This window comes from Panthera tigris, chromosome A1, assembly GCF_018350195.1.
Source record: "Panthera tigris isolate Pti1 chromosome A1, P.tigris_Pti1_mat1.1, whole genome shotgun sequence".
NCBI lineage: Eukaryota > Metazoa > Chordata > Mammalia > Carnivora > Felidae > Panthera > Panthera tigris.
This window is the reverse complement of record NC_056660.1, coordinates 208,896,267-208,924,207: the sequence shown is the minus strand read 5'-3', so window position 1 is coordinate 208,924,207 and position 27,941 is coordinate 208,896,267. Positions and strand designations below refer to the sequence as shown.

General features: G+C 41.5%; 1 protein-coding gene across 4 annotated transcripts in view; it reads left to right on the top strand.

The window, feature by feature from the left end:
• Positions 1 to 25,472, top strand: part of SLC1A3 (solute carrier family 1 member 3) — a 77,128-nt gene extending 51,656 nt beyond the window's left edge. For all 4 annotated transcript variants that reach the window (XM_007095464.3, XM_042996394.1, XM_042996403.1 and 1 more), the window contains 7 exons: positions 9,564 to 9,768; positions 12,620 to 12,662; positions 15,849 to 16,141; positions 18,871 to 19,104; positions 19,684 to 19,878; positions 22,799 to 22,933; positions 25,191 to 25,472. In XM_007095464.3, the coding sequence (XP_007095526.2) occupies positions 9,564 to 9,768; positions 12,620 to 12,662; positions 15,849 to 16,141; positions 18,871 to 19,104; positions 19,684 to 19,878; positions 22,799 to 22,933; positions 25,191 to 25,395 (1,310 nt within the window). In that variant the 3' untranslated portion in view covers positions 25,396 to 25,472. The remainder of the gene's footprint in view (positions 1 to 9,563; positions 9,769 to 12,619; positions 12,663 to 15,848; positions 16,142 to 18,870; positions 19,105 to 19,683; positions 19,879 to 22,798; positions 22,934 to 25,190) is intronic.
• The last annotated feature ends 2,469 nt before the right edge of the window (positions 25,473 to 27,941 follow it).

The following is a 27,941-nucleotide window of genomic DNA, read 5'->3' as shown; positions in this document are numbered from 1 at the left end:
TCTCTGTTCAACCCCAGCTCTGTCCCCAAAGACTTAACTGTCACATTCTTTTAACTGGCCAGAACATGGACTGAAATTTTTGAAAATTTATTCTTGTATATAGTATATAAGGTCCTACATCCTAGATTTAATTTCGAGAATAGCTAAAGTGAACACATTTTATTCTTAATTATTTCTTTTTTTATATATAAGAAATGTATCTTTTTAGAATATGTTCATTTCAGTTTCAATAAACAAACTTAACCTCGGTCCATTTCCAAGTTCTCAGAGTGGTGATGATTCCAGAGTCTTTTGATGGCAAGGAATGGGATGGATGTCGAGTTGCAACCGTGGGTATGGCTCCTTTGGCCCCAGGAATCTCTGCTGCTTCCCAACCTCATTTCAGCGGGTGGAGACACACTCCTGCCTCAACTGTTCTGGGAAGCTGGGCCAGGTCGAACTGGTTTTTAATGTCCACATGTTGCTTTCAATTTCCATGCGGCTTTCAATTCCTTTTCTTCTGTGAGGGACAGGCCTTCCGTGGGAAGAAAGGGAACCCCTTGAGTCTGACATGTTCTGCAGTCAGCTTGAGATGCCTTTTGATTAACTTTGAACAAGTCTGGCCCAGTTGTGGAATTTAGTCCCACTCAGCATTCTGCCAGCAGGGAAACATGCTGTCTTGACCATCATCTTCCGAAGAAAGTCGCATGGGACACAGGACATAAAGGTCTTTTCCACAGCCAGTAATTCAAAGTAAAGAGGCTGCTTTGGAAATTGCAAGCTACTCATCTAGTGATTGGTTGTAAATCATGATTCTTTTGGGGAAAAGGCAGAAGGGGCTGGAGCTCTGGCCCTCAAAGAACTTCCTGTCATTAAGCTGAAGTAATTTGCTGCTCTCCACACACTCTTTCTACTGTGAGGGAAGTCACCTACTTTCCCTGGTCACATAGGTGGCCCTGGTGGGTGCTGTTGATGGCTGACTGCATGTTGGCACATCTTGGTACATGATAGAGGTTTCTTTTCAAAGCCAAGCTTCACAGGTATAACCAGGAGTTGGTCTGATCAGCCCCTTGTCTCCATTGCCCAACCCACGCTTTTTCTTTTAGCTGCTATTTTCTGTGGTCCTGGGTTTCTAAATCTTGGCGAGAAGACAATCATTCCTTTGTGCTCGGCTGTTACAATGAGGTAACCAAAGAAAGGGTCTTGGTCTGAGGCTGTCAGCTGTTACTAATCACTACTCCCCAGCTCATCATGGGTCCTGCTCGCCTCTCCCTCTTGCTCTGCTTAGCACACATAAAGAAGATGAATTACTCCCTGGTTCCTCTTCAGAAAAGCATATTGTGCAGCACATTCCAATATCGTGAGCAAAGGATGGGCTAATGTGAAGGGTAAATGGGTATCTAAATCACCTCTCAGTGGGTCTTGTGCCGGCAGCTTGTGGGCCTGTGAGAAGTGAATCTCAGAGCTGGCTCTTCAGAGGTTTTCTTGAAACCTTGCTGAGAGAGAGAGGAAGTCCCCATGGCAGGTTCCCCGGCAGACCGTGTCACTGGAATGATCACAGGGCTGTGCTAGGCTGTAATGAGAGTCTGATGGATGGTTAAGACTAGTGTAGAGAAGAGCAACCTTGACCACTCAGAGGACCTCACCAGCTGGTAATCCAGGAGAAGTATTCCCAACCAGAGGTCAAGGAGGCCACTGGAAGGCCTTTGATATTGGAGGTAGCAGCAGTGAAAGCTGGGTCTCAATTTCCCCTCACTGCTTCCCCGTTTGAAAGTTCATTTTCAGAGGATGACTATAGCCAGAGGAAAGGGATGGCTGCTTTGTCCTAGAAGACTGGGGATAAAAGGTGATTTGTGTGACTTTTTCTTCCACTAAATAATATTGTCTGTTCCTTTGAGTTTACTCTTTACCCATCTTTCAGAATAGAACATTTCCCTTTTGCCTTTCCACACTTCATTTTACTAGTAAACTGTAGAACTCGAAGAAAGACTTTCGTTGACAGTTTTAAGGGTCGAATTAAAAATCAATTTGCCTGACAAATTATATGCCATCACAAGCAATAAATTTGTAAAGAAGCTTCATTGTCATTCTCATGCAATATAACCTCATAAAATGAAGTGGTATTATAGGTGAATGAAATATGAAGTTTTGTGATATTATGAACAGCTACATGGGAAGGAAACTTTGGCCAAGGTGGAAACCCCTGGGAAGATACTTGTGATTTACTTGACTGTGAATTTCACAAAATTGTTCTCAGCTGCTTATAGAGGTGGTTTGACTCTTCTTCACTAAGAATCACCGATGAAAGTAAATGCCTCTTTGCTCAAAGTTGCATGAAGCTAAATCTCTTCTCAAAAATGTCCCCTTCTTAACAACGTCTGCAGAATTTCTGTTCATTTCAACTGACCGTATGTTAGAGATCAGCACCCTTGTCTCCTTCGTCTCCACTAGCAAGATGACATACATTTTTGGGTGCTGTGGGCAGCCCAAGGTCATAGGAAGTGAAGATGACAATGATGGAGTCCTGACTCCTTTTTTAAACGTCTACTATTAACTGAATGGGGGCATCTACCAATGTTTGGAAGCTACTTTTTTTTTTTTTTTTTACTAGAACCTACAAATAAAATACAAATCTATTCCTATTTGGGTGCCCCCTTCAAAAAAACAGGAAGAAAAGATACAAATGAATTTTATATTGGGACCTGGCCACACACACACACACACACACACAGCTGAAAAAAGATCCACAAAATAATACTTAACTTTATCACAGGCGACACCTTTAATATTTTCTATTCTGTCCTCTTTCACTATTGGAAAAAAATACTAGTCATAACCCACTGAATTGATTTCATGACCTGCATCATTAGCACTTGTCAGACCCCATCTCTCTCTTCCGTTCCCTTTTCTATGTTTATGTTTTCACTTATTCACTCGTTGTTCTGTTAACATGTGGACAGATAGGACTTCAGCAGTTACTTATCTAGGCTCATCTGCAAGACTGCATCATGTTAGTAAAAGATGGAAAATTATATAGGAGTGGGAGAGGAAGGGAAAGAGGAAGGGTGCTCCTGGTAGTGAATAGTAGAGGTGTGCCAGCCTTCCACCTTCCTGACTATCCCAGGGACACCTTGCTGTGAATGACCCCCCAGTTCTGGAAATGAAGCTCCCAGGTAACACTCAGCCACTCTTTCCCCACCAGATCTGTCTCTCCCTCTTCAAGATAGAATGAACCTCACTATTTTGGATTAGTTGGGGGAAGAGAAACTAAAACTGATGAATCAGAATTGCAGAGTATTTTAAACAAAAAGCAACTTTAGTACTTGTAAGTCACAGTAACCTAACCTAAATGTTAAAAAAAAAAAAATGTGTGTGGCCGCTACCCAGAATAACAACAATAACGGTGATAAGAATGATTATTCGAGTATTTATGGGATACCTTCCGATGCAGGCACTGTTCTAGGCACTGAGGCTACATCAGTGAATAAAACAGATGGTTCTGCCTTCTTGGTACTAAAATTCTTGTAGAGAAAGACACATAATGATCATAACTAGCATTTATCAAGAAGCTGCTTTGTCTGGATTCTTTATATAAGTTTTCCCTAAGCTTGCAAATTTTACAAATATTATTTGCTTCTTGTCTAGATGAAATAGAGACTTAGAGAGGGCAAATAATACTTAGGGAATAGATTGCTTATTACTTATAAGCTTAATTAATAATAGCAGCTAACATTTGTTGAGTCCTTACTATGTGCCAGGCACTATGCTAAGTGCTTTCAATATGGAAGTCCCTTTAATGCCAATGAAAATCCAGTAAGGGAGCTTTTGTTATTCCCATACTACAGTTGAGGAAACTGAGGCTTACAGAGGCTTACAGAGGTCATATGCTACCAGAGCCAGAAGTGAAATCCAGGTCTTCTCACGTGAAAGCCTAAACTCTTAATCACTGAGCTATAATTTTTTTTAAAAAAGAATATGTTTCCAAAATACCTGAGGTTGGCCTTAAGCAGTTTGAACTATTGTTTAGTTACTTACTGGTTGTGATTCAAAAATTGTGATACAATCATTACCAACCTTTTCTAACCTTTTATTGGAAAAAAAAAAAAAAGACTTTTTAAAGATTCTTTTAAAGATTCTTTGTCCCAGAACCTGTAGAATCATAGAACTTTACTTTTAACTTTTTACTTTTTAAAGATTCTTTAAAGATTCTTTTAAAGATTCTTTTGTCCCAGAACCTATAGAATCATAGAACTTTACTTTTTTTTTTCAACAAACTAGTCTGTAAAGGGGCCAGAAGGAAATACTTTAGGGAAGAAAAATGTAACATAGTTTTAGATTTAAAGTGATTTACTTTATCCTTACTCCCCACCCCCACCAACCTCCCCCTGCCTTTCCTCTGAGCTTTTGGACCCTTTTGCTCACTCTCCTTTCAGAGGGTTCCAGCGTGCCCCTGCTCCAGTGGTGGGTGGCTGCTTTATGACACAAGAGATCATTTTTCAATCTATAAATATGAAGTATATTGTGCTCTTAGAATTTAACTTTCTTATTAACAATTCATCACCTTTAGTCTAATGACTATGGTACATGCTGGAGCTCATCCTTGGTTTCCTTGTTGTAAGTGTGCCCATTTTGAAATTCTAGGAGGATGGAGAACAGGCGGCTTTCATTAGATGAGTATTTGAGAAGCCCACTGTGGAGAAGGAGTGCATCTAAAATAAAATAAAAACTGAAACAGACAATATTCCTGAATCAGCACTTACCATCCCCCGCCTCTTCCGTTCTTTCTGGGCCTGATCCAGCAGCCCTGGAAGAACAATGAAACACCATGAGAATGAGTAGTAAGACAATTCATCACAGAAGTCTTCTTCCTTAAATTTCAGTTTTTAAAAGCAGAGACAGGAGTTATTGGGGGCAGTATAAAAAGACACATGAATGGATAAGACACAGATTTTTAGCAGATGGGAGAATAAAATCCATGCAAATAATAGAGCCTTGAGAATTGACATTATTTATATGTTATCCTTTATACTTGGCTTTATACATACTTCATTTATCCAAGAAGTCATACCAAATAATATACCAAAAGAAATCTAATTTACAACATAGACGTATAGAGTTCTACATACATATTTATGAAACACTCCCTCCCCCCTCCATCCCCCAAAACCATGAATTTGGTGCATGTTTGTTAATGTTAACTGATTACCAAAAGACTGTCTTTATAAACAAAGAGGTAAATGCGTATTTACCTATTTGCTAAGAAACTCTTTTCTTCCTTCCTCTCTGTTCAAAGTGACTGCTGCCTAAAATACTCAGGTATCTGAAGCAAAGTCTTAATCTTCTACATTCTAAAAAACATCTTATTTGATCTCTTTTATTTTTTTAAGTGTTCATTTATTTATTTTGAGAGAGAGCTTGAGCAGGAGGAGGGGCAGAGAGAGAGGTGAGAGAGAATCCCAAGCAGGCCCTGAGCCGTCAGTGCAGAGTGCAGTGCGGGGCTCAAACTCACGAACTGAACCGTGATATCACAACCAGAGCTGAAATCAAGAGTAGGACCCCCAACTGACTGAGCCACCCAGGAGCCCCTCGTTTGATCCCTTTTAGATGCTTACCTCGTTGGTGAACATGTAATAGGCAGAAATGATCAATGGATTGCTATCTTGATGGCTGATTCTTGATGGGTTGGTTTTTAGAAAGGAAAATAAGATTCACATACCCACAGCCAGCAAGTATCCATGACCCTTTACATTCCATTAGAACATGCTCTTGGCTGCTTTTCTAGGAATGGTGAGAAATGTGTACTAATTGATTAATTCTCTAGCTAGTCCTTCCGTGACCAGTGTCACCCACTTCCTCTTAAGGTAGGGAATGCCGAGTAACGTGCCAGAGTGTCTCCACAGTTACCTACCTCCACAGAATTTTCCTCCAGCCAGTTGGCTCATCTCAACATTGAACCCAGATGCAAGAGAGTTAGAGAAAGCTAGCATGGATAACAAGCAAACGAAATGTGGGTGACTCCTAGCTTGTCCATAAGAAGAGAGGTATAGTGGAAAGAGTGATCCCTTGGGAGTGTGGGTTCGAATTCTGCTACTGCCATTTACTAGCTATGCAACACTGGACAAGTTACTTAACTTCTCTGACCTCCTGTATCTTTACCTTCGGAATGATATCAACGACATCTACAACATAGAGTTGATATGAAATTAGATGAATATCTGCCATTGATTGGGGGTGGGGTTTTGTGAGTAAGTTAGTGAATTAGCACCAAAGTTAATTCAAAATATATAAAGCATATAAACATAACAAACACGTCTTTATCATAAGAAGACCAGTCATGGTGCTTGTAGCAATTGTACGATATAGTATTTCTTGGGTTTCAAGAAGGTCTCAATTCTGATGGCAGAATTGCCATTCATAATAAAGATGTAAAGATGTCTTGAATGGGTCTGGTTTTGCTAAACCCAGCTCTAATGAAGAAAAAGAGACCAGTTGAGATCAGTATCTTTACTACTTGCTCAGGAATGTGTTTCTCAAATGTATGTTTAGACAAACGCATAGTTGTTGTAACACAGTCCCATCAGTACCTACATACCCGAGTGACCTCCTGTCTCCCTTGCCCTGGTGCCTTTTACTTCCACATATTTTGAAGTGACAAGGTTCAGTTAAAACTTTCTCTTTCCAAACATGTAGGGCACTTCCTGCCAGAGTTTCCTTTTCTACAAAGTGATTTAGTACTTTACCCTTGCCCCCAGATGATCTGACATGTGTGTATAGTCTCTGATGTAGAGCTTTGTCTCAGATTTCAGGAGGCTGGGGAACAGAGATGGTCACAGAGTTTGGGTAAGGGAGAGAAAGAGTGACACTGCCCATATTGGGTTTTGTCTTCCAGAGCTCGTCCTCCATTTTCCTGGTTCCACCAGTATCGGGGCTATTCCCTGCGTGTGGCACACTGTCCACATCCGTCCTGCTTTTGCCCTCCTGACGGCGTGTGGCCTTGTCCCCAGTCCCCTTTAGCTTTACAAGCCTGTCTCAGGGGAAGGGGAATGGTCAGGGCTGGTGGGTGGTGAGGAGGAGATGGAGGACCAGGGGCAGAGGTGGGAAGGCCAGGCCCCCTTTTCGGAAAGGACCTACCTGGAGAATTGGCTAATGAAGACACTCCCCTCACCCCAACACATACACAACCCTCTTTCCTTGGCTGAAATAATAGCAGCTGCTGCTTTATCCTCTTTCAAAGGAAAAGGGCCAATATACAGAGGTGGGTGAGGCCTCTCATTTGACTGTGGATTCTCCTTCTGGGCTCACTGCTAAAAAAACGCCTTGGTGGTTGTCTTCAGCTATTTCCGAATTTAAAAGTATGGAGAAAATACTTTTACATTGGTTTTCATTTTTAAATTAAAAAAAAAATCCTATAAATAATACTCATTTCTTTGAGTTGATAGCCTTGTAGCTGTGGATTCCGGGATAACTTCAACCCCTACTCCATGGTGGGAGGGAGGGAGATTTAAGCCCCCTCCTTTGTTTGCCACTTTGGTTTCCAGTGCTCTGCCTTGACCACTTAGCGCTCTCTCTGAATAGCTATAGGTCGGGAATAGTGGGCAGGAACGTCAGAGAAGCGTTGGCATGAGAACGGAACAGCACTACAGAATAGAAGGCAAGAGGGAAAGAAAGCATCTCAGAGGAAGAAAATACCGCTGCCTGGTACCCCCTAGCAGAGATATCCGGCCTATTGTGCCCACACCACTTGCTGCAGAAGAATTTCAGGCTTCAGTGGTGACAAGCTCAGGCTATAATGGGCAAGAGAGCAGGCCCCTTCTGAGAGAAATTATTTCAGGCACAGGAAGCCAAAATATTTGAGATGTGATTCAGACCTGAGGATGAAAATGGTGGGACGGGACACTTTGAGAACAGATTGGCCCATTTTGAAGGTTGGCGAAAGTGTTGAAGTGGCCTCATCTCAATAAATGGACACTCAGCCCTGGGTGTCTTGAAATGCATGGGGAGGAGAAGTTAAATTCATGCATTAAAGCCAAAGTTGGCCTTGCTGTTTGTGGGAGCTGCAAGTGGTTTTCTCAGAGGCAGAAAGTACAGGAAGATTATTTACATAAAAGCAAAGTTCAAGTTCCCACTCCATTTTATTTGTTGTTAACTAAGACCTGAGACAGTCACTTAAGTGTTTTTAAATCTGTGTTACAGGTTGTTGTTAAAAATAAGAACGTATCATAAGCATGATAATAAGTGTTTATTATGAACGACAGGGTTCAAATACAAATGAAATTATAAATTGAAAGCTCTGGCCTCAGTTCCCACATCAGCTCATTACCACTCTATCATGTTTTTTTGGGCAAACCCAGCCAGTTATCTGGCAACTGTTGATACTATTTTTTCCAATACTTAACCTTACTCTAAATATGTTGGTATGAACAGGGTCACTACCTAAAGATTGAACCACTATTAGAATCTGATACTGATCATTGGGATACAGTATAACCTTTTAGTACAATTTATAAAAACACAATTTTAAATAGTAAAGAAAATAGGCCCAATTCATTATAATTGGATTGTACTATAATTGGATTTTAGAGTTTTAGTGCGATTCAGGAGGGGAAAGAAAGAGGAAAAGTGGGGAAATAACTAATGAAACAGAAGAGCTCATATTATTATAATCTAATCTTCTGAGGGGTTTGTATCATTTCCAATTTTTTTCCATCCAAGAGGCATTAAGATGTGTTCCATTTGCTAGAGTAGTAAGGGAAATCTTGAAAGTCACGCCTCCTTTTTTACCTAGGATAACATCTCGCCTGAGGTAGACTTTGAAGAATGTCCTGAAAACAAGGGGGTGAAGATGTTTAACATGAGATGAGGTACTCCATGCCCAGGGGATGAGGTGGAAACATGAGAAGAACCCTACCAAAATAAAAAAAAAATTTTTTTTTGTAATTTTGATGAGATGAAATGAAATGAAACCACAGAAAAACTGTTTGAGAACTTTGGCTTTATAACATAATGTCTAATTTAAATGCAAGTTGAAGCTAAGTTAGTAGGTGATCAGAATAATGGCTTCAATTTTGCATAAAGACATCAAAAAAGAGCTCCCAAGTACTTATATAAAATAATAATTCTTGGAAGAATATTTAGTGCCAGTTAATCCTTGCGAGACACCACAGTGAGTTGAAATATGCTCAAGTTATCCTGCCAGAAAATTGTTCTAAGTAACTCTTCATCTACAGATACACACACGCTACTCGCTATGTACACTCATAGCCTCCCCATCCAGTAATAACGTAGGAGACAATTTAATGTCCCTTTCATATTATTAGAGAGCCATGTGAAATCAACTCTTGAGCCATGTGATCAGGTGTTTGCTGACACAGCTGATGACTAGCTATTCTATGGCGCTTTTTTTTTTCACCTTTTATGATGCCTTGACTAAAAATGATGCCAAGTTCTCATAACTTATGTAAAATCCCATTGCCGGGTGGAATGAGGGCAGGGGGTTGTAGAAGGAAATACTGTTCCCGTTACCCTCCACTGGAGAATTCCTTGGACTGACTTCCTGAAAATCTCCTTCTGTTTGCCTTCACCAGGAATGGCGGCCCTAGATAGTAAGGCGTCAGGGAAGATGGGAATGCGAGCTGTAGTCTATTACATGACTACGACCATCATTGCCGTGGTGATTGGCATAATCATTGTCATCATCATCCACCCCGGGAAAGGCACAAAGGAAAATATGCACAGAGAAGGCAAAATTGTACAAGTGACAGCTGCAGACGCCTTCCTGGACCTGATCAGGTACGTCCTTGCAAGCCCATCCTTTGGGTATGTTTTGACCACCCAACCCCTCATTTGGGGGAGCTAATCAAACCACAAAACAGGTGTCTAACTGAACCAGCCTTGCTGGGCTTTGCAATGAAGGTCACATCTTTACTTCTTTCTAATAGAAATTAAAGTAAATTTTTATTTTCTGATCTAATGGGAAAGAGGTGAGAAGAACAGTGAGAGGATATAGATTTTGAGTGCCCTGTTTTGAGGATTCACTGATCACTGATCACTCTGTTCTCTGATCACTCGGTTCTCCTTTCAGCTGTGCTGCTTACCTTGGAATATTAATAAGCCTTACCCTACTTTTTTCCAGTTTTGCTGTTTAAGGTTAGCTTGTGTTCAAGTATAGCCTGTGGATTGGACTCTTCTAATTTAGAATTTGTCATCTGTATCATCATACATTATACACAACAATTTCTGTCCAGAAGGGACTTTAAAGATCATCTGGTCATACTTGTTCTAAGGTTTTCCTTTTATACCATTTATGAAGAAAGGATTTGGCAGAGCAGCAAGAAAAGATTAAAGGGTGGCTTCTTTGGCATTGTTTTGTATACAAACCATACACCGATTGCAAATGAGTCTTATCTGATTCTTGAAAGGGACTTGATGGCAGAGTCATCTCACACAGAACTGTGAAGTAAACCAAGGTTTGATCCTGACACCTTCCTGTTTGTTCTCTCTACACACCTTCGCTTGCATCAGTCAGATCCTGGCTGGAAGCACATTGCATATTCAAAAGGATCCCTGAGAGGGCTTTGCAAAGGTACAGACAGGGTTAAGGGAGCCTACAAGGGGTGGTAAGGCACCAGGGGACTGAAGGCAATAGGAAGGTGTTTTGTTGCTACCCCAGCTCTGAGGGGCAAAGAAAGGAATTCAGGAAGAGCTGTGGTCTTGGGAAAAGGCTCTGTGACAAGAATAATAGCTCTAATTTAGAGGGATAGCACTGCTGCCCAACCTGTCAAAGAGAGAGCTGAAGAATGTGCATATCCACTTCCATGTCCCACTACCCTGTCATCTGTTGGCACATCCCACTGTACAAACCCAAAAGGAAGCCGGAAGGCAAGAGAGCCCACGTGCTACAACCCAAGGGGCCAGACTCCCAGAGTACAGAGCAGGATGGACAGTGGGTCTAGAAAGACAAATGGAAGATACCCCAGCACAGGCCTCTATATTTCCCACCTGCTTGGCATTCCTCCACCATGTAGCCTTCCCAACCTATCCTCCCCAAACCTGGCCCTTTCCTCCCTACTATACAACTTTCTTACAAAGCGACTGGTTTGCCAATCCTAGCTGCCTATCCCAAAGGGTCGCCCGTTGATCATCTGAAAGAAAGTCTTCCTAGGCACTTGATTTCACATGCCATCTCAAGGGATGGCTCTGTGTCAGGTAGATTTAGCAGAGATTTGAGCAACAAAGGCTCTCTTCAGCAGCATTTCTGAATTTCTACCATGAATGACTTTGTACCATCTGTTTGAGAGAACAACCCAGCCCCATAGATCCTCTTCTTAAAAGCCCTTTTTAGGAGTTAATCACAAATATCTGAAGGTAAGAAGCCACCCTATATAACATTATTTTATACCAAGTTGTTACCTGATAGCTATGATTTTATTCAGTTCAGAAAATTAATTAAGGCTTTTCACCATTTTTTCACGAACTTTACCATTAGGTAGGTTAGGAGTATTTTATTATATTCTCTTTCTGTATAATTTCTACTCCTTGTTTAAAGAATTGGGATCTTGTCATCCCAATTCTGGTTGATCCATCTGAATGCTGTGTGTTTCTGCCTCTCCTTGCCCGCCCCACTGGTAGGCCTGTGTATGACTAACCTATCCCCACCCAGTCACTTGGCTTGAGCATTTTTCCTGAAATCTCCCGAACCCACATTTCTATCAAGATTTATAAAAACAGACTCACAGAGCATAGATAGGAAGGAAAAGCAAATAGGATGGTCTAGGCAGTAAGAAGAAAGGGACTAGAGTTTTTAACCTTAAAATATGACTTTGATAGCACACAACTGCTGGGATCTCGGGCTCTGCAACTGCCTGGGCCATGTCTCCTCCCACAGTCTTCAACCTTGGAGTCCTAATGACAGTTTAATCCAGTCTCCTCCTCAACAGATAAATCAACTAAAACCTGAATAGGTGCAGTGACTTGGCCAAGGTCACACAGCTGGTTAGAGACTCTCCAGCTAGATTGTTGTCCCTTGAACTCTACCATGAACTCAAACACTGCTCTGAGAAAGTGACAAACTTTGCCACATGTACCACAAGTTTAAGTTTTGTGGGCCGTCTCCCTGTTGGCTACCAAGGAGCCTCAGAAGCTCCAGTAATTCAAAGTAAATATCCCATCCCCCAGAGGGCCTTTGGGAGGACTCTGTAGAGAACAAAATTCCACAGTCTGGCCATGGCATATGATTCAGAACATTCAGTCCCTGGACACATGGCACAAAACCAAAATGGCCACTATTCAATAATACCTCAGTTTACCAGAACATGTGTAGCCAAAGCTGTTTCCATTCTCACTTTGGTTCTTCCTGGGAGCGGGATTTGAAGATACAATGATGAAGTGAAAAATCCCATTGTCTGACAAAAGGACAGAGGAGTTGAATTTGAGATTTCCCTGGAAAATATGAACTACATGGGCCCCACTTAAGGATGACCATATGTCCCATTACAAGACATAAAATCCACCAACACCTTTCTTTTTTTCCCATATGCTACTTAGTTCAATACAATCTTTACCTTAGACACAATGAAAAAGTGTTTAAGAAACAAACTTATTATTTGAGAACTTTTTCAAGTGACCATTATTTTCTTTGCAGGAATATGTTCCCTCCAAATCTGGTGGAAGCCTGCTTTAAACAGGTAAACACTCTATAGCCACTAATTCGCTTTTGAAATTCCTCTTTGGCATACCAAACAGAGTGGGACCTCCTTAACCATTTTGTTTTATTTTTTTTCCATTTCTCTGCAGTAAGAAACACTCTTTTGCCAACCAGATGGAAAGCACTAGGGTTTTCTGGGGGATTTGTAGGGTGTGGGGAGGTCTTACCCTGTACTAAAGGCTTATTAGTTACCAGGTACTAAATGTGTCGCATACGAATAGCTCATCGAGTCTCTGTTAATTGTTAAAAAGGCCAATCAGGAGACTCCCTCCCTCTTCTTGTCCCCACATTCCACACACAAAAGCCCACCAAGCAAACAAATTCTAGTAGAAGATACATTTACAATTTGCTTTAAACATTAGAGAGATTATTCAAGTTTCTGGGTTTAATGTAAAAAGTGAATGGGTTGTTTTTTTTAAAGTCTCCTAAGAGCCTTATGGATTCTATGTGCCAAGCACTAATGTTATATTCAGTCCTCACATGAATATGATGGGTATCATTGTCTTCATTTCATTGATGAGGAAACTCGTCTATGATAATTCAGGATTGTCTAATAGGCACAAGATCTTAAAAGTAATAAATGGTAGATCCAGAATCCAAACCTACTGTGCTGACTCCAAATTCTATCCTCTTTCTGCTCCTACATTCTGCTTCCTGCAAAGGTTTGAGACACCTCCCTGGAGGCTATAGTGAGGTCCAGTTTCTTTTCCTTTTCGCCCATATCCAAACAGTTCTTGGCTGTCTGTGTTGTGGATACAAATATACTTTGCTGCTAGGGATTAAAGTTCATTCTAACTTCACCTGAATAAAAAAAAGCTTTGTGGCCCAAAACATTAAAAGGAAAACACTTAGACATTCTGGGTTAAATAATAGTTCCAAAACATTTCTCCAGATGGTGTTACTTGACCCTAGTTGTAATTCCCTAACCCTATCTGTAAAACAAACAAAATAAAACCCCAGCCTCGTGGAGGACTAAATTTTACACATACAAGTCACCCTTTGTCCCCCCACTTTTTAAAATTTTTGTTGACTATTTTTAATAGGTAATGTGTGCACACGCTGCAAGATTCAAACAGAATCCTTTCTTTAAAAAAAAGTTTAAGAAGCCCAAATCGAACTTTCTGTATTCAAAACCAACAATAACCATAAATAATAAACCCCTTTCAATCCAACAAGCCAACCCCAGCACCATGGGGCTGACTATTCCAGTTAGTCAGCTGGCACTGGACAACATCAAAAATGCTGATTTCTAGCAGCACCAGGAAAAGTGCAGACTTAAGCAGATTTATTGTATTTGGTTTGGGATTGCATTTACAGGATTTTGAAAGGGAAGCAAAAGTATCTTCCCAGATCTATTTGTCTTAGGCCAGAATGCAAACGAGGTTGCTATTTCTGTAGGCTACAAACTGTGTCTAAGGGGAAAGAGTTGGAGGCTTAGGAAAGGCTAACCAGGATTGGAAATCTACCCTACACAATCCATAAAATGCATAAGCATCCTGATGAAATAGAGATTTGAGAGTTGACGGGAATAGGACACCAAAAAGGGCCAGTTTCTTTGTTACTTAGAATTACAAGCAGTATCACTGGTTGTTCAGAGATGTGTCCACAGTATTGACAGCTGGCTGTCCTTGTTTGAGAATAGTGGTTTCCTACTGGACAAAAAAGTGTCCCATTCACTCTTGGTAGAGAAATGACCCAGCACTTCATGTACAGCTGTGAGAACCAGTCAACATCCATACATTATTACTCTCCCTGATCCTTGACTACCATCAATACAAAGGCCAGGAATTCTGCTCTCATTAAAATCATAGATGGATGGGCTTAATTGTTTTATATGGTCACAATCATATGCTCACATCTTCTGTCTGGGGCATCTACGCAGAAGCTATTGGGAAAACACCATATCTTGAATACGAAGAGAAATTCCTTTGTTGACCTGAGAGTTAGGGTGTCATCCTCAGCTATTAATGAAACATCTATTCTTAAGAATAATATTATCAAAAGTGCCTAGAAGACCTTTGTTGGGGAATTTTTAAATTGTTTTAAATTTTGTTAAGTTTTTAAATTAATTCCAGTTTAGTTAACATACAGTGTTTATTAGTTTCAGGTATACAATATAGTGATTCAACAATTCTATACATTATTCAATGCTCATCATGATAAATTCTCTCTTTAATTCCCATCACCTATTTAATCCATCCTCCCACCTACCTCCCCTCTGGTAACCATCAGTTTGTTCTCCATAGTTAAGAGTCTGTCTCTTGGTTTCTCTCTCTCTCTTTTCCCTTTGTTCATTTATTTTGTTTCTTAAATTCCACATATGAATAAAATCATATGGTATTTGTCTTTCTCTGACTGACTTATGTCACCTAGCATTATACCCTCTAGCTCCATCCATGTTGTTGCAAATAGCAAGATTTCATTCTTTTTATGGTTGAGTAATATTCCATTGTATATATGTACCCCGCATCTTCTTTATCCGTTCATCAGTAAACAGTCACATGGGCTGCTTTTATAATTTGGCTATTGTAAATAATGCTGCTATAAACATTGGGGTGCATATGGCATTTAAAAATTTTACTATTCAATGAAATCCCCAGCTAAGTCTAGTCCCTAAAGGGTTTTGTTATTGAGCACCATTAGCCAATAGTAGTGTAGTACTTTAAAATTTACAAGATGTTCTCATATATTCTGCTTAATTTGATCACAACAACCCTGTGAGGTAGAACCACCATAGTTCTTTCTGTTTCACAGCTGCAGAACATGAGCTGAAGGATGTTCAGTGATTTGTCCATGATCTCATAGCATGATCCTATAGACAGTAAAGGGACTATTGTGAATGTTTGGATTTATAGTTCTTAAAAGCCCATTATAGTCATTTTATTAGGGTTTCAAAAAAAAAAAAAAACCCTACTTCAACGTCTTCAGCCAGATACCTCCTTCCTGTTAAGATATGCTTTATATTTGAGTGCGTGTGTGTCTGTCTGTGCTGAGGAACTGGTAGGGGTTCGTCACAGATTAGATGGATAGATGATAGATACCTTCTATAACACTATTCTCTGAATGCAAGGTATTGTATATGATTATAGAAAATTTGGACAACAGAAAAGTTAAAAACAGAAAACAAAAATCACCTTTAATCCCTGTTGTGCCTTTTCTTTTAAAGTTTAAAACCAACTATGAGAAGAGAAGCTTTAAAGTGCCCATCCAGTCCAATGAAACACTCGTGAGCGCCGTGATAAACAATGTGTCGGAGGCCATGGAGACTCTTACAAGGATCACAGAGGAGCTGGTCCCAGTTCCAGGGTCTGTGAATGGGGTCAATGCCCTTGGACTAGTTGTCTTCTCCATGTGCTTTGGATTTGTGATTGGAAACATGAAAGAGCAGGGACAAGCCCTGAGAGAGTTCTTTGATTCTCTTAACGAAGCCATCATGAGATTGGTAGCAGTGATAATGTGGTACGTATTTCCATTGGCTACATATGCTGTATCCAGATGCTTATTACCATCAACATGTGTTCTGTACTGAGGAAGATGCCACCAGGCAGGATAGCCAATTGCAACAATTCCACGTGGGTAAACACAAGAAAATCAATGATTTTCTGGGCCTGTAGTGGCCTTGAACCTGTCTGCAAGCCTCTCTTAATAAGTTTGCTTCCTTGTTTTTGAAAGGTGTCTACTTCTTCAGTCCGGTGCTGATGGGATCCCATTCTTCATTCCTTCATTTTATATCTATTTAGTCTATATCTATTCAATATATGTTCATTAAGTGTCTACTATATGCCAAGCATATAATGCCAGGTACTCTGGACATAGCAATGAAGAAAACAGACGAGGATGTCCTAGAGCTTGTATTCTTTTAAGGGACATAGAAAATAAACACACAAATCCACCATGTGCTTTAGTAACAAATACTGTGAAAAAATAAATAAAACAGCAGATTTTCTTTTGTGTGATCTGATATGATAAAAGGCAACTGGGGAAGAAGCATAAAATTTGCCTTGGATGGTTTGGATGGTGCACAAAGGCCTCTGAGGAGGTGACTTTGTTGCTAAGATCTGACTGACTAGGAGAAGCTAGCCATTCAAAGTGCCAGGGGAAGAGCATTCCCAGTGGAGGGAAAAGCAAACACAGAGGCCCCTTGACCTTCAGAAAAAGTGAGATTGCCTCTCCTCCGTTTCAGCCCTAAGAAAGAGACATCAAATGGCAATTTGGTGGACCGCCTGAAGGACTCATGGGAAGCATTATAGAATGCCAATCCACAGTTTATAACAAAACTTCCTTCAAATAAAGTTGAGAGTAGGGTACAAATGAAAACACTAAATCTGCAAAGGAACATTGACCTTGGAAAGTAAATTCTCGCCAGCTGGGAGAGAACCGTTTGATTGGTTTAGGCCTCATGTAGGGGTTACTTTCCCTTTGGCTTTTATTTTTAATCCAGACTCCTTCTTGGCACTGGAGGGATGGAGGCATCCATTTCTAAGAAAAGCCCTCGCCAACATGATTAAAAATATCCTTTGTCTTTATTGCCTCCAAAGCCCAGAGAAATCCATTTTTCAGGAGCTTGTACGAGGTGGATGTGAACTTGGGCACGAAGACTGATCAGAATGTGGTCTCCACAGGAGCCCTTGATTGAAATCCTGGGGCCCCTCCTTTGAAATCCTGGCAGAGCTGAAAGTGGACATTTATCTTCATATTATGAAAATGCCTCCACCTTTCACCTCTTTTATGAAAGAAGCCCATTCAAGGCTGCTGAATGAACCTCACATGTAGCTTTTCTAGCTGTACATTTGCCTGCACATTCAGCCTTGAGTTATTACATTTCTGAAAACAGGTACTCTTATAATTTCCTGGCCTGTGTTTTTAAAGGACGTTTAAAAGAAGCATTGTATTTTTCAACTTGAAATAAGACCTCCACAGTTCCCAGCAGACCCTTCTCCTTCAGGGTGATTGGCCCCTCTGTTTTTGGTAACGTGAGTTTGGGCGGAGTTCACTGCATACATCAAAGGGAGTTGAAAGCAGGGCAGAGGGATCTTGATGCAACAGGGGTTGCTATACATACAAGTTGTTTTGTGTCTCGTTTGTTCATTCTTGCCAGGCTACAGGGGAAGATCACAAATGTCAGTAGCAGCGGGTGGGTGACAATTACTTAACTAGAACATCTGTAACCTGATCGTGGCGGTACCTGCATGCACATTGTTAATTTGAATAGCTTTGGATTGATTATATGGTTGCCTTCGATCTGTGGGAAATGGTACTAGTTTTCCATTGCCACTATAACATGAAATTTACTCAGTAAATTTATTTAAAAGCTGATTTGAAGACTAATACTGAGTGATAGTGTAAGTGGTATGTAATATGGGGAAAAAGTAATAAAAACGGACTTCGATTAAGAGAGATGACTGCAAATCTAAAACACTGAAATGGCATTGTGTGTCTTGCTTTAAGTTGGAACCCAGGCTCTGATGTGGGAAACCCTCCCAAAGTCTGGATATTGGTTCAGTGGATTCTGGCTGTGCAGGGTGAGGTGTTCTCTTAGAAAGAGAACAAAAGGCAGGGGGAGTTGGGTGGCATCTGAGGACCACAAAAGTGACTCAGATGAGGTGAAAGGAGAATGATCTAGAAAAAGAGGGGAGAAAAAAAACAAAAAACAAAAAACAATAAAAACCCCACAAAACCTCTGTACCTGTCTTTTATCATAGGCTAAGGAGAAAAAAAAAATTGTGGCCTAGCGAAATTCTGAGAGGAAAGCCTGATTATGCGCTATTTATATTTAAATTTATATTTAAAAAAGAAAAGAAAAGGGACGCCTGGGTGGCTCAGTCATTTGAGCATCCGATTTCAGCTCAGGTCCTGATCTCCTGGTCCGTGAGTTGGAGCCCCACATCCAGCTCCGTGCTGACAGCTCAGAGCCTGGAGCCTGCTTTTGATTCTATGTCTCCCTGTCTCTCTCTCTGCCTCTCCCCCACTCATGCCATGTCTCCCCCCCTTTCTCTCTCTCTCTCTCTCTCAAAAATAAATAAATAAATTTTAAAGAAAAGAAGTTCACAGTTTCTGCAAGTTCTAATAGTCTCCTGGGCACAAAAAGCGTGGAAATAACCCTCACGTTTTCTTGTCACGTGGTAGTTTCTTTGGAATAGCTCATTGGAGATCAGGCTTCCGACTGTGCGTATGTTGCTTCTACATAGGTACGCCCCTCTGGGCATCCTCTTCCTGATTGCAGGGAAAATTGTTGAGATGGAAGACATGGGAGTGATTGGGGGGCAGCTTGCCATGTACACGGTGACGGTCATCGTCGGCCTGCTCATTCACGCAGTCATTGTCCTGCCCCTCCTCTACTTCTTGGTAACTCGGAAAAACCCTTGGGTTTTTATTGGAGGGTTGCTGCAGGCACTCATCACAGCTCTAGGAACCTCGTCCAGGTATGTATGGATATATGTGTGGCTTATTCCTATCAAGAAGTGTAGCTCAAACTTAACTTTAATCCAGAACCCTGGAGGGCGGGGGGGGGGGGGGAGGGGGTGCGGTTCTGGGTTTTACACTTCCAGGCATATGAATATATGAATTGGCCTTTTCACTCAGGTGCTAATCAGACCTAGTTGGGATTGAGGGAATGGTTGGCTCTCCTTTGGGGAGACAAACATATCAGCTATTCCCTTCCTGCCCACTGTCATCTCTCTCTTCCAGTTGACCTTTGCCTGAGGGAAAGATGGCAGAGTCACTCGGCACAGGCCATGAGGATAGGGGATAATCACAAGTGATGCCTCACAGAAGAACCCAGGAGCAGGAGAGCTGCAAATAACCCAGTGAGGGGACCCACACTGTTGCTAACCCTAATCCCCTATTTATACAAGTGCTGACTTAGTTCCCTTTAAATTAGGACATGGGAGAGGAAGGAACTCTGTCCAAAGTACCAAACACAGGGTCATGGTCTAAACCATCTGGACGATCAGCTGACACACCTTTTTTTTTTTTTTTTTTTTTTTTTTTACCATTCTCAGTTCTGCTACCCTACCCATCACCTTCAAGTGCTTGGAAGAGAACAATGGTGTGGACAAACGAGTCACCAGATTTGTGCTCCCAGTGGGGGCAACCATTAACATGGATGGGACTGCACTCTATGAGGCTTTGGCTGCCATTTTCATCGCTCAAGTTAACAACTTTGAGCTGAACTTTGGACAGATTATTACAATCAGGTATGAGGAAAGTTCTACACAACATTTGCTTAAGAATGACTCTACATGATGAGACGGTGATCAGGGATTGGATAAAGAAACTTGTTGGAAAGCAGATCATACATAAACCGGAGGTTGGGATTTGTGGCAATAGCTTTACTTTTGATATTTAGATATTTTTATTAGTTTTTTTAAATTACAGATGTACACATTTATTAATAATGAAATTCTAATAATATAGAAATGTAGATAGTAAGAAGTGTAACTTACCTGCCACTATCACCCCCCCATCTTTCCATAGGTGACCACTGTTAATGTTTGGGGTACAAAAACCATTTCTAGTGCCTAGACACACACACACACACACACACACACACACTTTTTCGTAATTAATGGAATCATACCATGCATACTGCTTGCCACTGGATTGATTTATTTATCAATGTACCATCGATAAAACATCTAACTCTTATAAAATCTACAGAATACATAGCATGGATATTTCTTTTTTAAAAATGTTAGATTATACTCCAGTTTTAAATAGCATTAAAATGTGTTAGCTTTTACTGACAGTATTAAAAAAAATACACTTGAAAAACTGGATTAACATTTTCTCTTGGGTTAATTTTTAGGCACTATAAAATAGAGGAGAGGCCACATGGACAAATAGATTGAGAATTTTATTTCCGTGGACTATTTTTTAACTATTACATTTGAGGTATCTGGTGAAAGGTAATTTTCCTTTCCACACCTTCCCCTAATTTTTTAGTTTCCTTCTCCAGAGGCAACCACTGTGGCTTGCTAATTTCTTTTATATTCTTCTGGCACTAGCCCATGCATATCCACGTGCATATGTGATTGTAATCCCCCATTTTTACTCATTGACAGTCAGTTATGCACAACAGACCAGTAAGTGACTGCAAGAGAGACTCACAATCCAGATCAGACCCTCCTCTTCAGAGTGTGTGTGTGTGTGTGTGTGTGTGTGTGTGCGCGTGCGTGCGTGTGTGAATTATCATCAGCAATTTGTTTTGGATATCAAAATAGTTTTTTTCACTTTTCATTATAAAAACTATCTTACAAATGGGAAAGTTGAAATAAAATGATGACAGACATCGACCCAAATCCAACGATTAACATTTTACTGCTTTTTGCCTCTTTCTCTGCCTTCATTACATTTCACATATACAGAGTCCAACATAGATCTCCTGAGAATAAGAGTCATTTTCTACATAACCACAATAGTAGGAATCTTTAAAATACTTCCGGAATACCCACTATCCAATACCAGTATCCAAATTTCCCCAGTTGCCCCAAAAATATCTTGTGTAGCTTTTTCCCCTAGACCACAATATAATCCATATCTATGGCTTGCATTTGGTTTTCATGTCATTTTAGTCTGTTTTCAGTCTCTCAATTCCCCCACCTTTTGTGTGTGTGCACACATATGTCTATTTGGAAATAAGTTATGTTAGACTCCATATATATGTTTTGAGTTACTGGAAAATAATAATAGTCGTAGGATGCGTGACGATTAAAAAATGAGGCCGATCATGGCCAGAAGTGAGTGTCCTGGGGGTTCTGGGAGGCCTGAGCACAGTCTGACCACACTGGGACTGGGAGGTCAGTATCTCAGCTCACCACAACCTATTCTTGGGCATACTCTGGTATACTGGTTGAAAATCCCTGAGTTATAAACAAAGGTTCAGTTGCATGTGGCAGAGTAAAAAAATAATAACAATAAGAGTGACTTCAAGACAGAACTGCATTTTTTCCTCATGTGGAACAGCTCTGTTCCACAAAGCCCTCAAGGCTGGTAGTGTTTTACAGTGTAAGGCACTGGGGTGTCGTTTCCATCGTCTCTGGGGTGTCACCCTCATCCAAGTGGTCCAGGATGGCTTATCACCACCTCCAAGTCTTAGCCACTGGGAAGAGGAGAAGGGCATAGCGTGCAAGGTACTTGGTCACTTTCATCCATATTTCATTGGCCAGAACTTAAGCTCCAAGGGAGGCTGGGAAACGTAGTCTTCATTCTGAACAGCCATTTACCAACTAAATATTCTAGTACCACAGAAGAGGGACAATATGAGGGAACCATATAGTCTCCTCCACAGACATACTGCTTCATTAATTCCACTTTATATCTAGGTAATACTTTACTATTTATAAAACATTTTCCACAGTGTCACATCAGCCTGAATCAAATAGGTATTTAACAGAGTCCTAGACAGGTTGTATGCCTTACAAATCAGGTCTACACTGCCTCCATAAAAAATATTTATAGTCATATAGAACTTTGTTCATAAATCATTTGCTTTTGCATTAATAACTTTGATTTGTTTTTCTGACCACATTAACCTTACAAGTTCAGTAACTTTACAATCCTCTACTTGGACAGAATTATTGGAAACAAATTGTTATTGTAACTATGCAGTCTTTTAGACCTTGGAAAATATTTTCAGGTATGTGCAAAAGTACATAGCTACCAATTTCTTCATTTAAAAATGGCTGTAGTTGGGGCGCCTGGGTGGCTCGGTCGGTTAAGCGTCCGACTTCGGCTCAGGTCATGATCTCACCGTCTGTGAGTTCAAGCCCCGCGTTGGGCTCTGTGCTGACAGCTCGGAGCCTGGAGCCTGCTTCAGATTCTGTGACTCCCTCTCTCTCTGACCCTCCCCGTTCATGCTCTGTCTCTCTCTATCTCAAAAATAAATAAACGTTAAAAATAAAATAAAATTTAAAAAAAAAGAACCTCTTCATAAATACTGGTTAACGTTATTGTTAGCTCCGCGGGTTTTTTACACTCTCATCTAAAGGTTTCTAAAGCACGTCCTCTTCTGTTAACTTGGCAAGTCAGACATCGCCGCTGTGCATGGTTTTTCCGGGGCCTATCATTTGGGGAGATGTGTACAAATGTTTTACGTTTGGGGAATTCTTTTAACAGCATCACAGCCACAGCCGCCAGTATCGGGGCAGCTGGGATTCCTCAGGCGGGACTGGTCACCATGGTCATCGTGCTGACATCCGTGGGCCTGCCCACCGACGACATCACGCTCATCATCGCCGTGGACTGGTTTCTGTGAGTATGCTCTGGCTGCCTCCCGGCTTGCTGTTGCAGGGACTCCCTCTGTCTTCCTAAGGAACCTGGCAGCTGGGCACTCCCGCCAAAAGGGCTCCAAGAGCAGGGGCAGCTTGGCGTGTAATTGAATTGTCCTCACCGCCTGGTCCCTGCCCTTATCTGGAGGCCAAGCCCCAGACGCCAAGCGCTCTCGCTCCCTTATCAGCCCAGGGGGCACATCTGGCAACTACACTTCTCACTCCATAAAGCCATCCGGCGATTGGGAAACCGGCTGTCTGAAAGCCGACATAAATCAGCAAGGCATTTTCTGAATTGCACAACACGTCCCCGTGGTGGTGAGAACAGAACTACAGGCCCCACACACTGGCTCAGGCCCTTTTCCTTGTGCTTCCCATTCCAATGGCGTAATGCAGCACAGATGTGCACGTCCGAACCCAGCGGGGAGAGGGGCAGCCGTGCAGTGGGAGAACTAGTGAAGCAGAAATGACTTTTGGCTCTGGGAAAAAGGCACCCCCCATCCCCTCAGACCCTAATTTGGGGGGCCCAGCCCTCTCCCATGTTCCCCTCACCCTTCCAGCTGACATATCTGCCTCTTTTCTCTCATAAATTCCCTTTCCGTTGCAAAAACATCTTTTCACAGGCTGCCCAAAGCGAATGCCTAGAAGGACACAGTAGATGCTGGAGTCAACTGTATGTTGTCTTCACTAGAAGGGTCACGAGGAGCTGACGGGTGTGCTCAAGGCACGATAGGTGGGAGCAGGGTAGGCAGTTGAGAGCATGAGTCCCACAGTCACTTGGATCTGTGTTTGCATCCCAGCCCGGTGTGACATTGGGCAACCTCACCAGCCACCCCAGTTTCCACCTCTGTAAAATGGAGATGATAATGCCTCCACCACCCCCTGGGGTTTCGAGGATTAACTGCAATGATGCACAGAAAGCATTCAGCCCACTGTTGGGCCCACGGTTGGCACTCAACTCCTTGAGGACTTTTATAGTGTAAAACTGTGATTCTCAAAGCTTTTAGCCTCAGGACCCCTTTATACTTAAAAACTACTGAGGACCCCAAAAGTTTTTATCTATATGGATTCTATCAATATTTATCATATTAGGAAAACAGACAGTTTTTTAATTTTTTTATGCTTTTATTTTATTTTTGAGAGAGAGACAGAGTGCTAGCGGAGGAGGGGCGGAGAGAGAGGGAGACATAGAATCCAAAGCAGCCTCCAGGCCCTGAGCTGTCCGCACAGAGCGTGACTCGGGGCTTGAAGTCATAGACCATGAGATCATGACCTGAGCTGAAGTTGGATGCTTAACTGACTGAGCCCCCCAGGCGCCCCGAAAACAGACATTTTTAAGTGCTAAATTCATTTAAAGGTTATAATAATAAATTCATTACATCCTAACATAAATAATATTTTTGCAAAAAAATGTCATTTACCAAACTAAAAATTTTGGGAAAAGAATGATACCCTTTTATTTTATTTTTGGAAATCTCCTTAGTGTCTGGCTTAATGCAAGACAGCTGGGGTCTCCTAACTGCTTCTGCATTGAATCTGTTGTGGTATCTTTTGTGTTATGTTGTAGTCTTTACAAAACCCCACTAGGCTTTCATGAAAAAATGAGAACAAAAAAGGGCAAATAACATCTAGCATTATCACGAAAATAGTTTTGGGGCACCTGGGTGGCTCAGTTGGTTAAGCATCTGGGTGGGCTCAGGTCATGATTTCATGGTGGGTGAGTTCGAGCCCCAAATCGGGCTCACTGCTGTCAGCGCAGAGCCTGTTTTCGGATCCTCTGTTCCCCTCTCTCTCTCTGCCCCTCCCTGTTCGTGCTCTCCTCTCTCTCTGTCTCTCTCAAAAATAAATAAACATTAAAAAATAAAATAAAATAGTTTTGACCACAGGCACCCCCAGGGGTCTCTGGATCACACTTTGAGAACTGCGGATATAAAGGAAGGTGAATTGTAGGAAAGAGAGGCAACGAGAAATTTTAAATAAAAGGAGAAAGGGAAGGGTCATTACCCACTGTTAGGACTGGAACTAGTAACTGAAGATTGGTAATCTATATATCCTTATAACTTTTAGTAACTACTATTATAAATATTATGTGTATTATGTGATGTTGCAATTGGTGGATACACCAAGCAGAATTTTAAAAAGATGCCTCTAAAGACTTAGCAGCCGGTTCACAATATGAGCTGAGATCACATGATGTTCACAGGAGCCCCGTTTTTCCTCCCCCACACCCACACCCCCAGGGACCGCCTACGCACCACCACCAACGTGCTGGGAGATTCTCTTGGAGCCGGCATTGTGGAGCACTTGTCAAGACACGAACTGAAGAACCGAGACGTAGAAATGGGTAACTCGGTCATCGAAGAGAATGAAATGAAGAAACCCTATCAGCTGATTGCCCAGGAAAGCGAAAGTGAGAAACCCATGGACAGTGAAACCAAGATGTAGACTAACACACAAAATGCTTTCTTGAGCAGCAGGTGTTTGCAAACCATTGTAAAATGTTTCCATCTCGTTACAACTCATTCTGTCCAGTAAGCCCCTTACCTCCCTTGTCCTGCGTAATACACTGATAGGATTGGGAAGTATTCATCCAAAAACAAGGGAGGATTTTGCGAGTCGGATCAGATCTTACAAGTTTATGTGGCACATACAAAACTGTAAATGTGGTTCTTTTATAAGGTAGAGAGTCAAACAAATAGTAGGCTAAAACATGCTTTTAAATCAACCTGCAAAGTTTAAAAATCCTTCAGAATACAATTCAGTTTTAGTATCAAAACAAAACAACTTGATAAACCACAATCGGTTATCAAATGGGACAGTAGAAGGGTTTGTTCCCCTTTCTCTGCCGATTTGTGTTTTGATTTTATTAATAGCAAGACAATATGAATACTCACCTAATGCACCTGTGAGGAGGCACATAAAAGTGAAATTTCCATGTGGCCATGGGCACGTTACATCTCCTCTCTAGGCCTCAGTGTTCTCATCCGTAAAATCAAATGAGTTCCCCAGATGCCTTTATGGTCTCTTCTAGCCCAAACATCCTGTGACATCACGAAGAGCCTCCCCTCTATTTTCCCTTGGAACATCCTGTCCCAAGCAGGTATGATTCCATGGACCATGGGACTTTCAGAAAGGACGTTTACTAGGAATGAACATTTCTAAGTAGGGGACGGATGGCTGTGCGGTTTAACCAGGTCCTGTGGCCGAATATCAGTCATGCAAGTCACCAGGCTGGAGGCCATTTCGGGAGCGGAATTATTCACGAAACTCTGCTCGGTCCTTCTCAGTACGGGAAATAGGCCCTTCTTTCCTATTCTTCCCAAACCGAAGGGACTTCTCTGGGCAGGATGTCTCCCACCACTCCTCAACTGACTATGGACTTTTAGGAAGTAAAATGTAAGACTAGCAACTAGCAGGCATGCTCATAGTCTTACTACGGAACACTAAAGGGCCAGGTAGGAAAGAACGGAGCATGGTTGACGTTACACAGGGGATTTTGAGACACCAAGATTTATAGATGATCTTTAAGGAAGAATTTAAAAGGAGAGGTTCTTTTTTTTTTTTTTTAACCTGAAACACTTTGTCTCTTCAGTTCAAAATCATCCCCCAAGGAGGTCCGCATATGAAAATATGAGGTCACTTCTTATATATAAAGAAGTCAAATGAATGAGCTCTCTCTCTAATAGAGGTCCGTGAGCTGGGTGGGTGGTCTCTTATTTGAAAAAAGTTTTTGCCTATAATCAGAAGTTCTTAGAATAAGAGCAACAAGATATTTCTTTGTGTAAGAATTCCACTTACCAAGTCATTCAAACCCTTCGGCCGGAGTGGGGTTTGGTTTTATTTTGTTTGTGTCCCTGAGAGAAATGGTAGAAGATGAATCAGTATAAAGACACGGTCAATGGGGTTCCAAGAAAAAAACAGCAGGGGCATTAGTTTCAGGCGAGGCAGCTCCCAGGTTTAGAGGAGATTAATTTTTTACCCCCTAAGGAGTATTCATTCAGTCAAAGACATGAAGTGGGAACTGTCAGACAATACCAGCTGTGTTTGAGTCTCTGACCGAAAATGGTGAAGAATGGGTTTAATTATGCTAACAGACTGGATATCTAGACATACACCCTCTGATATACAGTTAGAGACATTTTTTCTAGAGATTGTGAGCATCACGTGTGTACAAAAGTTAACGTTAGGCTGTGGTGGAATAACCATTTAATGCCGAGGCCTTATTTGGGAGATACACTCTGAAAGTTAATGTATGTGGCTGTCGTCTCACGACACCAGTAGAGCAAAAATTAATCATGTCAAATTAATTCTGTTATGCCGTGTGATCTTTTTTTTTTTAATACTAACCATTTCTTATGGAAAGTAAATCCTCTAGGATGATCCTCTCGCCAGCCCATCACAGGCTCTGCATATAACATGCACCCCGTGTGGACTGAGAAGCATTACTTTGTAGATGTATTTTCAATAAAGAAAAAAAAATAGTTTTACATTATAATTTTGTATGTTGTTGTTATTCCCATAAAGTTCCCATTCGTGGAAGTATTGCAGTAGTCTCAGGGCAATGCCGGGAAGGGATCCCCTCCAGATCTCTGTAGATTTTTACTAGGCAAAAGCTTGGGAGGACCAGCTGGGGGAGCCAGTCACAAGACAATGAGGAAGGACGCCTGCTCTCCCGCCCAAGTCCTAGAACTAGGCTTGGTGAGGGAAGCACTTTGCAGTAACAGCCCGCCCTTACTTGTCCACATAAATTTCTCAGAGAAATTGAATCATTTCCACGTGGGGATTAGAAAAGTGTAATGCCACCGTTGATTCTCCCCAAAAAGTAATTTCCTGCCTGGCCTTCAAATTAGGTAGATTTATCTATGTGATTACTGCTGCCATTTGTGAAAAGAGCTGAATAAGATCTCAAGGGATGTTTCAGAAGCAGCCCCCGTGCTAGTAAACCCTTCTTTTCATAAAGAACAACTTGTGGACTACTGCTTTTTCCCCCT